The sequence below is a fragment of the Octopus sinensis genome, linkage group LG3, assembly GCF_006345805.1.
Source record: "Octopus sinensis linkage group LG3, ASM634580v1, whole genome shotgun sequence".
Taxonomy (NCBI): Eukaryota; Metazoa; Mollusca; class Cephalopoda; order Octopoda; family Octopodidae; genus Octopus; species Octopus sinensis.
The window spans coordinates 85,178,573-85,192,043 of NC_042999.1; the positions used below are offsets into that span (position 1 = coordinate 85,178,573).

General features: G+C 35.0%; 1 protein-coding gene across 1 annotated transcript in view; it reads left to right on the top strand.

The window, feature by feature from the left end:
• The first annotated feature begins 292 nt into the window (after window positions 1–292).
• LOC115209496 overlaps window positions 293–13,471 on the top strand; it is a 111,182-nt gene continuing 98,003 nt past the window's right edge. The window contains exons 1-3 of the mRNA XM_036501658.1: window positions 293–310; window positions 803–872; window positions 3,649–3,687. Coding sequence (XP_036357551.1) covers window positions 293–310; window positions 803–872; window positions 3,649–3,687 — 127 coding nt within the window. The remainder of the gene's footprint in view (window positions 311–802; window positions 873–3,648; window positions 3,688–13,471) is intronic.

A 13,471-nucleotide genomic window follows, 5' to 3' on the forward strand; every position in this document is an offset into this window, starting at 1 on the left:
TCAGGAGAGACTGGCCGCCTCGTCAATCACTGGAGCATGGGACGAAAAATGTTTAACATCCATTTCTCACTGAACCAAACAAAATTTTGCTACCACCACTACAAATAAAACTGGGGTTCATGAAAAATTTTGTAAAAGCTATAGACAAATTCGATCAGGAATTCAAGTATTTAGCATAAAAATTCCCCTCACATACAAATATGGACATACACATACAAAAGCATATAGACGCGCACATGCACATACGTATAAATGTGCACTTAGAGGTATATGGATACATGGTCGTATGAACATGCGAACATATAAACAGGTAGGTGCGTAAAAAGATATGTGTTCATGAACACATATATACTCATAAAAACACACTCGTGTGTATAAACGTACCAACATGTACGTTTTACATATGCAAGTGAATAAGCAGGATCTGGGCACTTCGTCACCTTCAGAAATGCAGTGAATAAATGAAACAAGGACGTTATTTATCACAAATTATGATTTAATACAAAATAAAATGAAATGAAAATAAGACAATATGTTTGCTTATTTTAAAAGTAATAGGAAGTACACTATTTCAGCTGGAATTGAATATTGCATTACCAAATAAACCGACAATCTATCCACTAGACCACGGTTTTCCTTCAAATATGCAGTAAATACCGATAAATTTGGGCTGCAACCATATACACCCAATTTATAGTTTGATAGTTCCCACACAAATATGCATTTCAGTTTTATTACATTTAATGCACCATCTGTGCACGATATGCACATTGATTATATTTGGTATTTCGTGTTATAAAAGGTCTGGTTTTCGAAAATTGCAGCACAAATCCCCAAGATGAAGAATCTATCGTTTATTGCAGCTGTTGCTGGTACGTATCACCGTTTTCATACTTTCTTGGGTAGTGACTTTGTCTCATCTTTTCTCCTCCACTTCTCTCTATCTCTGTCGCACACATATTTGTCTAGGTTACACAATACGTTTTGAGATTTTCCTTATTCTAAAATATTTATGTTATACAAAATTAAGAGAATCTATAATATATATGCTAGTTTTGAAATGCTTTACCCCAGCAAAAAACAAATGTGATTTATTAACATTATGAATAAGACACTCGACGCTATTTTAGGACCGATTTGTAACAATAGCATACATTAATACATTGTGATAATTAATATAGCGTAATTTTCGATTGGAGAATAATGGATGCTAAATTTGTATTCCTTCTTCGCTGCACTGTTGCAACACTTACGGTTGGACAGTGTATTCCGTGTTTACTTCTTGATGTATTAAATATACTTCGAGAAGGTAACTTGCAATACTTACAAGACACTTAGTTTTACACACCTTGCAAAATATGTGGGGCTTCAGGCCGAAAACGCGCTTAATTGGCGAATAAATTGATATTATACGAAATTCCTTTTTATTTCTATGATTATAACACATTAGTATTAGTTCGCATGACTCTAAAGGATATCATTCCAACTAACCTAAGTTACCACTGCGCTGTATCTGGCAATGACAACTCTAAATGATTCAGTTACATAGTTTTAATTTGGAAGTATAGGAATTATGACGAGCAATGATAATTGTATTCTTTAGACAGTAGGAACATGCAGTAACTGGCTAATATTTCGCAAGCTAATCATACCGGTTATATTTAGAGTCATAATGCAGAGTCATAATAAGCAACTCTGGTGAATACTCTTTTATATTAATGTATGTAGATGAATTTCACTGCCAAAAGCAATGAACTAACGAATATTAAATATCAAACTTAGTTTCAAACATTTAGGAGTTGCATCAATTTATCGTCTGGAGAGAGAGAGAGAGAGAGAGAGAGAGTCGTTAAAATAGTGGAAATATTGATGTTTTTTTCATTTGTGGGTGCCATAAAGTGTTCTTAGAACGGATACTATGACATGCTCAAAATATGTATAACAGATTAATATTTAACCGCATTTGCTCTATTACTTCACTCAGATGTGCGATACAAATGCTTACTTGTCTTTTAAGATCAATGCAATAATTAAAAGTAATGACTTTCCGATGTGACAATTCCCTCTTGTTGCTAAAGCTCTGAGGAATGGCCCACATTTCATGAAATTTCACATTCACTCTCTGCAGAATTGTACAAAGCCCAACAATTGGTATTTCTGATACATTAACATCGCAGAAGAAAGATAACGCTAAATCATATTCAGTATTTAGTTTTGTATCTCTAAATTATATTTCCACTACAGTAAATTTGAACTTCCCAGGAGAATCAAAATTTATTGGAAAAAGTCCAGTTACATTTCAAGATGAGAAAGAAAGAAAGATATACTCCTTTGATCTTAATTGATATATCTACTCAACATAATATTTCCCCTCATTATTGATAACATAATCCCGTCTATTTACAAACTGTCGATCACTCGAGCAGAAAATCCTTCAGTTTTTAAGCAGAGAAACTCTCAACAACATCTTTAACCGCTTCACAATTTATAAACAGTTTTCCATCTAAATAATGTTACAATAATCTGAAAAGATGATTGTCAGAAGGAGTATGGTCAGGAGCGTTAGGAGGATGTGGCAAAAGTTCAATATTTAGTGCCATTACCTTTCCCTGAGTGACGTGGGTAACATGTAGTTTTGCTTTATGATGTAAGAACAACACCCCTTTACGACTGAGCAATGACGGGTGCTTTTACTGCAAATTTTTGTGTAATGCTTTCGTTTACGACAATACTTTGCATTAACTGTTTCGTTTTGGTTTAACACTTTAAGATAGATGACCACCCTTCATCTACCACTAAATACAAAGCATAATATTTTCGGGAATACTCTTGGTTCGGAGATGGATTCTTCTTTCTCCTTGGGTGCTAACCATTGTCATTTTTGTTGAATATAGTTATAAAAAACCTATGATCACCATTTGTTATGATTCTACCAGGAAATATTCGGCAGCGAGTCTACTCTTTAACGACGAGCATAGGGAAACTCTATGATTATGCTGAGCGGCAATCCGATGATAGGGTCGCAGCAGCCAAGTTTAGATACTTTTCTTACTTAGTCCATTAAGGTATTTTATGATTTAAGAGTGATTTGAATTGAATTGTTTTGGTAACACTCATGCAGTTTGGTTGGGATTTTCCTCAACTACGGTTTTTAAACAGAACAACAGAAAAAAAATCTCGAGTGAAACTAACGAAACTATTATTGACATTTCCGGACAAAGCTTAATTTTTACAGACAGAACAAATATTTCTAGTGACTTCCATTGCAGCAGAGCCTTTTTCGAATTTATACCGTAAGCAGTTTCTAACATGTGCAAAATCTAATCTAAAGTAATTTTAAAAGGGGTAAAAACGATACGAAAAAAAAGATCACTATGGTACAATCGACAAACAAACAAAAATAAAAGAAAAAGAAAAACATTGGGATGTAAAAATTAAAGCTTATTAAACAGTAAGTATTGCAAACGTACCCTCGAACTGATTATGTCAAAATTGTGACAGAACTTTCTTTCTAACCTAACATATATCGGTTCTTTAACAGAATCAATTAAATCACTTACAATATATTATCCTTGTAATTTTTTAAATAACCAAACAAAATCGTTACGATTTTAATTTAATCTAATAAATAATATTCTTTATTTGTAGTAATTGCGACTCTATGTCTGGGCATAGCGGGAAATCCATGTAAGTAAAGTTTAATACACCGTCAATATGCTCTCTCTCTCTCCCTCCCTCTCTCTCTTTCTCTCTCATATATATAGGTTGTGGTGGTAATGGGGCTCAACGAGGAGCCTTTTCTGCATTTTTGACTTTGAGGCAAAATGTATTTTCTACAAATGTTCACTACATTACAAAAACTATATTAGGTAAGGAAATTGCCTTCACTAAATGCATTAAAAGCATTATAATACGATCTCATCACTATTTTAGAAAATTATCGCCATTCTCTTTGAGTATATAAAAGACAACTTTGGCCGGGGCAAAACGAGTAAGCCATGATAAGGTAAAGATAAATTCTCCAGAAAAGAGACTCATACACATCCCTAGCTATCCCTAGACACAAGAAAGATCAGAAATGCAAGAAAAAAGTTAAATAAAAAAAGATCAGGCGAAAATGGCACGTGATATGAAATTAAAGAAACTCGACTAAAAAAAAAAACCAACTCAACATAAAATATTCGCTGTAGCTTCATCACGATATGCTGGAGTGTCTTCTTCCTGATGTATTTACACACCATACAGTACTTATCGACTATTGAAATTAGCCGATAATTACTCATCTTAGACATCACTGTTGAAACTTTAAAATGATTAAATTAGATATTAGTGTGGAAAAAAATTGACTTGGAATCCAACAGGGAAAAGAATATGGATTATTAAGCGCCAAAAACTATCCAGATATTTTATTAGCAACCTCAATTCCAATCGGGTCAAAATTAAGGAAAATTTTCTTAAGAAAAATGGGACCTGCTATCTGACTATGTTCTGAACGCTTTAAACTTCAACAACAACAACAGCTGTGCTGACCCATTTTTACTCCTAAAAATGATCCAGCAGTAGAAAATAGTAATGCTATACTTGCAATGTAATGATTTTCAAACATGTAAGGAGAAAATGAGGAATCAAAAGTTACTCATTTTGCTCCCCACTACATATATACACATACATATGTATTTTGCTTCTTGCTCTAATCTATGGCTTTTAATGAATCAGTTTTGAATATAATATTATCAATTTTGTTTCTTTTTGGACAGACTACGGGCCAAGTCGTAAGTAATTTTAAACCTTCCTCTCCGTCTGCTTATCTGTCAATCAATCAAAGTATTTCTATCGCTACATCTATGTCTTAGCCTTTTTGTGGTCATCAACGATATACTTCAAATTGCTAATGTTAAATTCGATATACTACTACTACTACTACTACTACTACTACTACTACTACTACTACTACTACTATTACTACTACTACTACTACTACTACAACTACTACTACTACTACTACTACTACTACTACTACTACTACTACTACTACTACTACTCTACTACTACTACTACTCCGTTTGATAGGTTTCTGGATAGCTTACTTGATAAGATGTTTAGCTTTATAGTTTATGTCGCCATTCATTAATAATAATGACGATGAGGATGATGATGATGATGAGAATAATAATAATAATAATAATAATATATAATAATAATAATAATAATAATAATAATAATAATGAATTTGAAATGAGAAGAATTTGGAGCATGCGAACAGTAAAAGTCCTGCGTATAATAATTAGTGCGTTGGGAATAGTAAGTCAAGATATAGACAAATGGCTGAAGGATGTTAAAATAGAATGCTCGATAGAGCTCCTATAGAAAGTTTGCATCTTAGGGACAGCAAGGGTTATAAGAAGAGTTCTAAGCAATTGAAAGACTACTGAAAACTTGTGGATAATTATGCATGGCCATGTACGTGGAACAAAATATTAGGCTTGGTTAAAAAAGAACAATTAAAAAAAGAAAGAGTGCCTAACTGTAGCAGCTCAAGATCAAGCAATAAAAACAAACAACTTGGGTAAAACGTAGAGCCTGTGCAATTTGGAACGAGATAGTAGCACACATTGTGGAAGAATGCCCTAAGTTGGCAACGGAAGAATATAAGAAATGGAAGTACGATCAAGTTGTAAATGTTTTACATTATAAACTGTGCCAGAAATGGGGATTTGAAACTGGAAACACATGGTGCAATCATTGAATGGAAAGAGTACTGGCATCGGAGAAATGTAAGATTTTGTGAGTTTGAAATAGTACGCCTGGTAGTGCTCCAACAGAAAGTTTGTCTTCTTTGGGACAGCAAAGGTTATCAGGGGTGTTCTAAGCACTTCAAAGACTGCTGAAAACTTGTGAATATCTAACGTTACAGATAGTAACCCGTCATACACATAAATACTACCAAGAATAAGACCAAACCTGTGTCAAACCAAAATAATAATAACAACAACAACAACAACAACAATAATAATAATCCTTTCTACAATATGCACAAGTCCAGAAATTTTAGGTAGGATGTAATCGATTACATCGACCCTAGTGTTTGAACTCAGAAGGTCGACGAAATACCACTAAGCATTTCGCCCGACGTGCTAACGATTCTCCCAGATCGCCGCCTTTAGTGATAACAACAACAACAACAACAACAACAATAATAATATTAATAATAATAATTATTATTACTATCATTTTTATTATTGGTGTGGGGTGGTATAGAGTAGGAATTATAAAATGGCAAAAGAGAGAAGTGAAGAAAATGGATACTAAGACAAGAAAAATGTTGACAGCATGTGGAGTCTTCTACCTTAAGAGTGGCACCGATAGGCTGTACTTGTCCAGAAGAAAGAGTGGGAGAGGTTTGATCATTTTCCGGGACTGTATTGAAGCAGAGGAAAACAGATTAGTGTAGTATATAAAATGTGCCGTGGAATCACTGTTGAAACACATGAAGAAGGTCAGCGTCCTCAAATCTGAAAATTGTGTAACGAAAGAAAAATTTAAACAAGAAATGAAGAAAACAAAAGCATGGAAGGAAAAGAAAATGTAAGAGATATGCGGGCCAAAACAGTTGCAGTGGACCGTTGGCTATGGATGAGGATGAGTAACCTGAAGCTAGAGACAGAAGTACTCATATGTGCAGCTCAGGAATAAACGTTAAGGACCAGCTATATGAAGTGCAGAATCGACAGTACTGCCGATAGCGACAAAAGCAGAATGGATGGTGTGAGAAGTGAAACGGTATGCCACATCGTTTAGTGGATGCCCAAAATTGGGCACAACAGGAATACAAAAGACGCCATGACATGTAGCAAGAATGATCTATGGGAAGATCTGTGGAAATCACGGCCTACAAAGAGCAAAGACGTGCTATGAGTAAAGTCTAGAAGGAGTCACCGAATATGATAATTGTAAAATCTTGTGGGATGCAAAGATCCAGTGCGATCACCCGACACCGGACATTGTTGTGGTGAATAAAAAAGAAAGGACATGTATGATAATCAACATAGCATACACGATGATAACAGGATCAATGTGAAAGAAAAAGAAAAAAATAAACATCTATGAGGATTTAAAGTGGGAAATACGAAGGTTGCGGTCAATGAAGAGAGTAGTCGTGATACCAATAGTAATTGGTGCACTTGGAAGTATCAGCACTCAAATACCAACATAGCTGAAAAAGAACTATATCCGTCAATGTTTCTCCAAAAGAAACGGAGAAACATTCAAAATAAAAAGATCTGCAAATGGAGGTAACTCGAATGTGGAGTCTAAAAACAGAAACAATTCCTATCAAAGTAGGCGCATTAGGTATGATAAAAAAATATTCTGACAAATACATAAAACGACTAACAAGTATATATAACATACAGAAAATAGCACTACTAGGCACCGCACACATCCTACGTAAAACACTTTCAATGCTGTAAAAATAAAAGCATTACAATAAACCACAGCACATACTCAAGGCACACAGACCTGCGCCTGGTAGTGCAGTGAAAGCACGTGATAAAAATAAGACTACTGAATAATAATAATAATAATAATAATAATAATAATAATAATAATAACAACAACAACAACAACAACAATAATAATAATATATTTACTAAAACTTCGAGATTGTTTTGTCTATAGACATTATATCTTAAATACGATGAAGGGTTTATAGATAGGATGCTACTACTACTACTACTACTACTACTACTACTACTACTGCTAGTAGTACTACTACTACTAGTACTACTACTACTACTAATACTACTACTATTAATAAATAAAAAAAAATAATAATATATTTACTAAAACTTTGAGATTGTTATGTCTATAGACATTATATCTTAATACGATGAAGGGTTTATAGATAGAATACTATATAGCTTCTTAAAGATGTTTATAAACTTCGATATCTTAGCTATGATAGTTCGTCCCAACTTGCCGAAGACACTCTTAAAAATTTCGTAAATTTCCATATCTTAGCTGTGCTAGATCCTCTCAAAAGACTCTCTAGTTCTGTACATAAATTCGCGCACACGCTGGAACACTGGCAAGCTTACCTGACTCCCTCTTCGCCTCCATTCTCTTTCTCTCTCACTCTCTCACACACACAGAGCCATCTTTTGAATATTTGTCTCCTTTGAATTTGTCTTGTGCAAATTGTCTGGTCAATTTGCATTATTTTGTTTTTATTCTGGGTGTGGTGTTCTTAAACTTGTGTGCTGAGGTAGATCATCGTTGTGGCATATTTCTTGTGTGTGTGTATTTTGTGTGCTATGTGTGTTCAGATTTCACGTTCAGGAAAGGGGCTACTCTGTTGGGATTACCGTCGCAGGTAATGGCTCTTCTTTGAAGCATCTGAGTGCAAAATATTGCTTGTGTATGCAGGAAGAGAAGGCTTAATCCCTAATGTTTAACATGTTATCTGTTGATTATATAATGTTTAATTTTTCAGTAATACAGAGTTCACATTTGGTACCTTGTCCTCAGTACTTATATGCTTTAGCAATAATTTTCCATTCTATCTGGGGGGTTGATTACTCTACCTTCTTTCAATGTCTATATCATATTTGACAGAGATTTTGCATGTTTTTTAATATTTTTGTCTCTGAATGACGCCTTGTATACGAATTCTTTCACAAGACAGTTGTTGCTTAGAGGACAGCGGTTTTCGGATCTACATTTGCATTGTATTTCGGGGGTGTTTCTGGTGTGTTTATATTATTGACCCTACATTGGGGAGATAACTATAGCTAACTTTGACAGTATTTTTGTTGAAGATCTTGTGGTATTTGTGTGAGTATAGTAAGTAGCTGTCTATTAGCTTTAAGAAATTTCTAGCTTTGTTAGTACCTACATTCATGCTAAAGGTGGGTTAAACCATAAAATTTCCTTCTCTCTGCGTCTTCTTCGTCTATTTATTTTTGGTTCAATGTAGTATATGTTATTCTTAAAGGGGGATCTTTCTAATGCAGCATTATAATATGGGGCGGCTTTTTCAAAAGTGTCTTCGTCGGCGGATAAATTGGAGACGCGCCTGCTAAAGCTGTTAACCATTTGTTTAATTACTGCTGGTGGGTGGTTTAATTACTGGTGGTGGTGGAACCATTATCTATGTACGAGGCTACCTCTTTTGGTTTGTGGTACGGTTTAAATTTTCCTGTGTCAAGATTCATTTTAATGTCTAGGAAGTTGTCTAAATATTTTGCATAATTTTTCTTCATCCATATCATGTCCGTTTTTATTGTATACTACTTAATAAAGTATATATATACATATATATATATATATTATATATATATATATGTATATATATATATATGTATATATATATATATAATATATATATTATATATATATATATATATATATTATATATTAGATATATATATATATGTATATATAATGTATATATATATATATATGTTATATATATATATATATATATATATATAATATATATATATATGTAGGAATATATAAATATATTAATATATATATATATATATATATATATATATATATATATATATATTAGCTTCGCTTCGCTGACAAAAATTAGGAAGGCTGTTGTCCACGATGTCTGTACACTCGCTCATGGCTGATAAGGCCGATGTTGGATCGACAATCCGATTGTAAGAATGACAGAGGTATGGTTGTCCGGGATCTCATTATGCAGCAGAAAAATGTGTTTGCCTTTGATGTTTGTCTTCAAGAGAGACACTGCGAGAGATCTCAAAGGAGGAAACCACATCGCTGATGGTATGCAACCCAGTAACACGGTCAGCTTTTAGAGTGGACCACTCACGATAATCAATGTCACAAACGCTAAGGGACTGCTGTAGGCAGTCCTTGTAACGTTTGTTTGGTGCCCCTCCCCCTTGTTGCGGGGGACAGTAGTGAACTCACCGCACATGATGATCTTACGTAGGCGGTGGTCTTTCATCCTGTCAACGTGCCCAACATAATCGTGTCGCAAGTAAAATGGCTTCTAGGCTGGTGATCGCTTGAGGACCTCAGTGTTGGTGATATAGTCGGTCCAGTAGATGATAATGATGGCACGAAGGCAGCGTTGGTGAAACATATATATTTCTAAGATCGCATACGACAACAGAAGAATATATTAGATTTTGCAAAACTTTATAAGACGTGTTGAAAGTGTCGTTCTTCATTTTCAATACATAAGTTGACTCTTCTAGACATGTTTTGACGTGGTATGGAACGTGTGAAGGTTATGATTGCGTCTTTTAGGATATGCAGGACGTAGAAAATTCCCTGAGGAGAGACATTTTGAACACCCTATATATATGAAAAAACAAGTCAGGATAGAAAATGCTAAAATAATTTTATAAAGAACATTTCAGTACCGGTTCCAGTCATTGAGACCTTTTCAACTGTAACAATTAAATAATTAAATTTAGAAAAATTAAAAGAAAAGTTTTTTTAAAAGAATATTTGTATAGTGTTCAAATATAAGTGGCATTTTCTTTGTTTCTGCCTTTCACCGTCTCTCTTGTTTACTCTTGTGGGTTCGAGGTCGTTGTGAATTCTTGGTAGGGAAGAAGAAGGAGGAGGAAAAGGAAGTGGAGGGGAGGAAGGAGACGAAGAATTTGAGAATGTCTTGATTGTAGTATTTTGAATGGTCAGTGGAGGCTAGCAGTGCTGTTCAATTCAGAAAAAAAATTCTATTGAAGTTTGTTTATAGAATTTGTGTAGGTGTTATACTAAAAAGCTTAGAGATAAAGTTAGGAAGGAAAGGGGAGAAGCGAAGAGAAGAAAAAAGAAGAAGAAGAAGAAGAAGAAGAAGGGTGAAGAAGAAGAAGAAGAAGAAGAAGAAGAAGAAGAGAAGAAGAAGAAGAGAAGAGAAGAAGAAGAGAAGAAGAAGAAGAAGAGAAGAAGAAGAGAGAAGAAGAAGAAGAGAGAAGAAGAAGAGAAGAAGGAGATAGAATGAGTGAAAGTAGTGAGGTGTTGGATGACTTAAAGTTGGCACGTTATAGATTATAGCAGTGATTGGGGCTGATTTTTAATGGATTCTTAGGAATGTAATATTTGCGTGTGTATTCGTGTTATTCTAAGGCCGATGTGGATATATCGTTTATCGTAGGCGCATTCAGAAGGGGTCTGTATTTTGTAATAAAGAGAGTTTCTTTACTAATTCGTTGACCCCCGATTATATCGTCCTTGAATTGGTAGAGGGAAAAAATCCTGAAGCCTGGAGTTCTGTTGTTGTCGCAAATATCTATGTGTTGGCTGAATGCTATTTTTCTGTTTAGGGGAATTTTTATCTGGGATCTGTGCAGGGTCATTCTTTTACGTAAACTATTTTTTGTTTGGCCTATGTATTGCTCTTGACACCCAGAGTAGGTTAGTGTGTATATCAGGTTCTCCGAAGCACATGTAAAGTTGCTTTTCACTGTGAAACGTTGTTCCTGTTTGAAGGAGAACTCTGATCCCTCAATTAGATAATCGCATATCCCACAATTGGGTCTTCCACATTTTTTTACTGTCGACTTCTGTGTTGATGAGCGTATTCGGGCTTGTGTTAGGAGACTTTTCATAGATTTGGGTTGTCTCTTGCTTTTTATGATCGTGTGTGTTCGGAGGATTAAGTTCATTTTGTGGTCCTTTTCTAGCAGGGGTATGTTTTGGAGGATGGTGTCGAAGGCTTCATTGTTGAGAGGGTTGTGTGTGGAGATGTATGGTAAGGCTTTTGGTCGTAAATTTTTCTTTAATTTGGGATGTCTGAGTTCCTGGATGTTGAGTTGAAGGGCACGTTGAATGCATATGTCAATTAGTGAAGATGGGTAGTTCCTGGTGATGAGGGCTTCTTTTAGTTCATGTAGTCGTGTATCTCTGGTGTTTGCATTAGAAACTATAGTACATATCCTTTTTGCTAGATTGAAGGGGATATTCATTCTTGTGTGTCTGGGGTGGCATGAATTGAATGGTAGATATTGCTTGAAATCCGTAGGCTTATAGTACATATCTGTTTCTATTACATTATTAGATTTCTTAATGAGGATATCGAGGAAGGGGAGTTGTTGCTGGCTATATTCCATCGTGAATTGGATGTTTACGTCCAGTCCATTTAAAATTGCTTGGAATTCTTTGAGTTTCTCTATATTTTCATGCCAAAGAATGAAACAGTCATCTAGGTATCTCATCCAGTTGTTTTCTATGTAGAGGGAGAAAGTGCTGCCATATCTTCTAGAACCTTACGATACAGACTGATTTCTAGATATCCTATGAGTAGGTTGGCAAAGGAGGGGACCATTTGCGTACCCATCGCAGTCCCCGATTTTTGTCGGTTTAGAAGTTGTCTTTGAAGCGCGAGTAGTAGTAGTTATTTTTGATGCGATGGGGAGTTCGTGGCGTGATTCTCTAGCCAGAATTGAATTGCCTCTATTCCTAGGTTGTGGGGATATTGAAATAGAGGTTGACTACATCGAAGGATACTAGTAGGGTGTTTTTTGTTTATTGTTTTAGGCAGGTGATTGAGCATATCCAGGTCATCCCTTATATAGCTTTTGACATGTTTAAGGAGTGGTTTTAAGAGGGTATCTAAAAAGTTACTGAGGCGGTGGGTTTTGAATGTGGGACCTGCTATTATCGGTCTTAATTTGAGGTCATTAGGATTAGGGACTTTAATTATTTTGTCTGTGGCTATCTTGCATGCGATACTTATTTTCTCACTTTTGTGTATCTTGGGAATACTGTAGAATTGGCTGGTTTTACTTGTGAAATTGGTCATATAGTCATATTCTTTGTCGGTGAGCCCTTCTTTGTATGGGTTTAACATGGATTTTAGTTCTCTCATTCTTTGCTGACTGTAGTTTGGGGCCTTTTCATAATATGTTGTGTCTTCCAACATAGATAGTACTAAAGTTATGTAAAATGTCGTGTCCATTAAAACAACTGCACTCCCTTTACCGGCCTCTTTGATTGTTATTTTTTTTTCATTTTTTAATTTGTTCATCTCAGCGCATTCTTTTTTGCTGAAGTTTTTTTTGTGTTTTTGTTTGTGCATATGTTGATTTTGGTAATTTGAGATGTGTTCACAGAAATGATCAAGAGTTTTGGTCTTAACTTTTGAGGGGGTGTAGTTACTCCTATTTCTGACAAATTATTCGTCCTCGTTGTATTTGTCGTATAGCTCCTCAGTAAGTCGTAATTTTTTACAGAATTCTGCGATGACTTCTTTCATTTCATTTTAGTTGGGTTGTTGTTGGGTGGGTGTAAACTTGAGTCCTTTCGAGGGTATATTGATTTGGTTTGCTGTTAGTTCATTGTGAGTTAGATTGATCATTTTTATCACTTTTGGTTCCTCCTGCCTGTTTGGTGCTATCTTATGTCTCTATGTTTTCGTATTGGGTCTTAAAATTCCCCCAAAACAGAAAAATAGCATTCAGCCAACACATAGATATTTGCACCAACA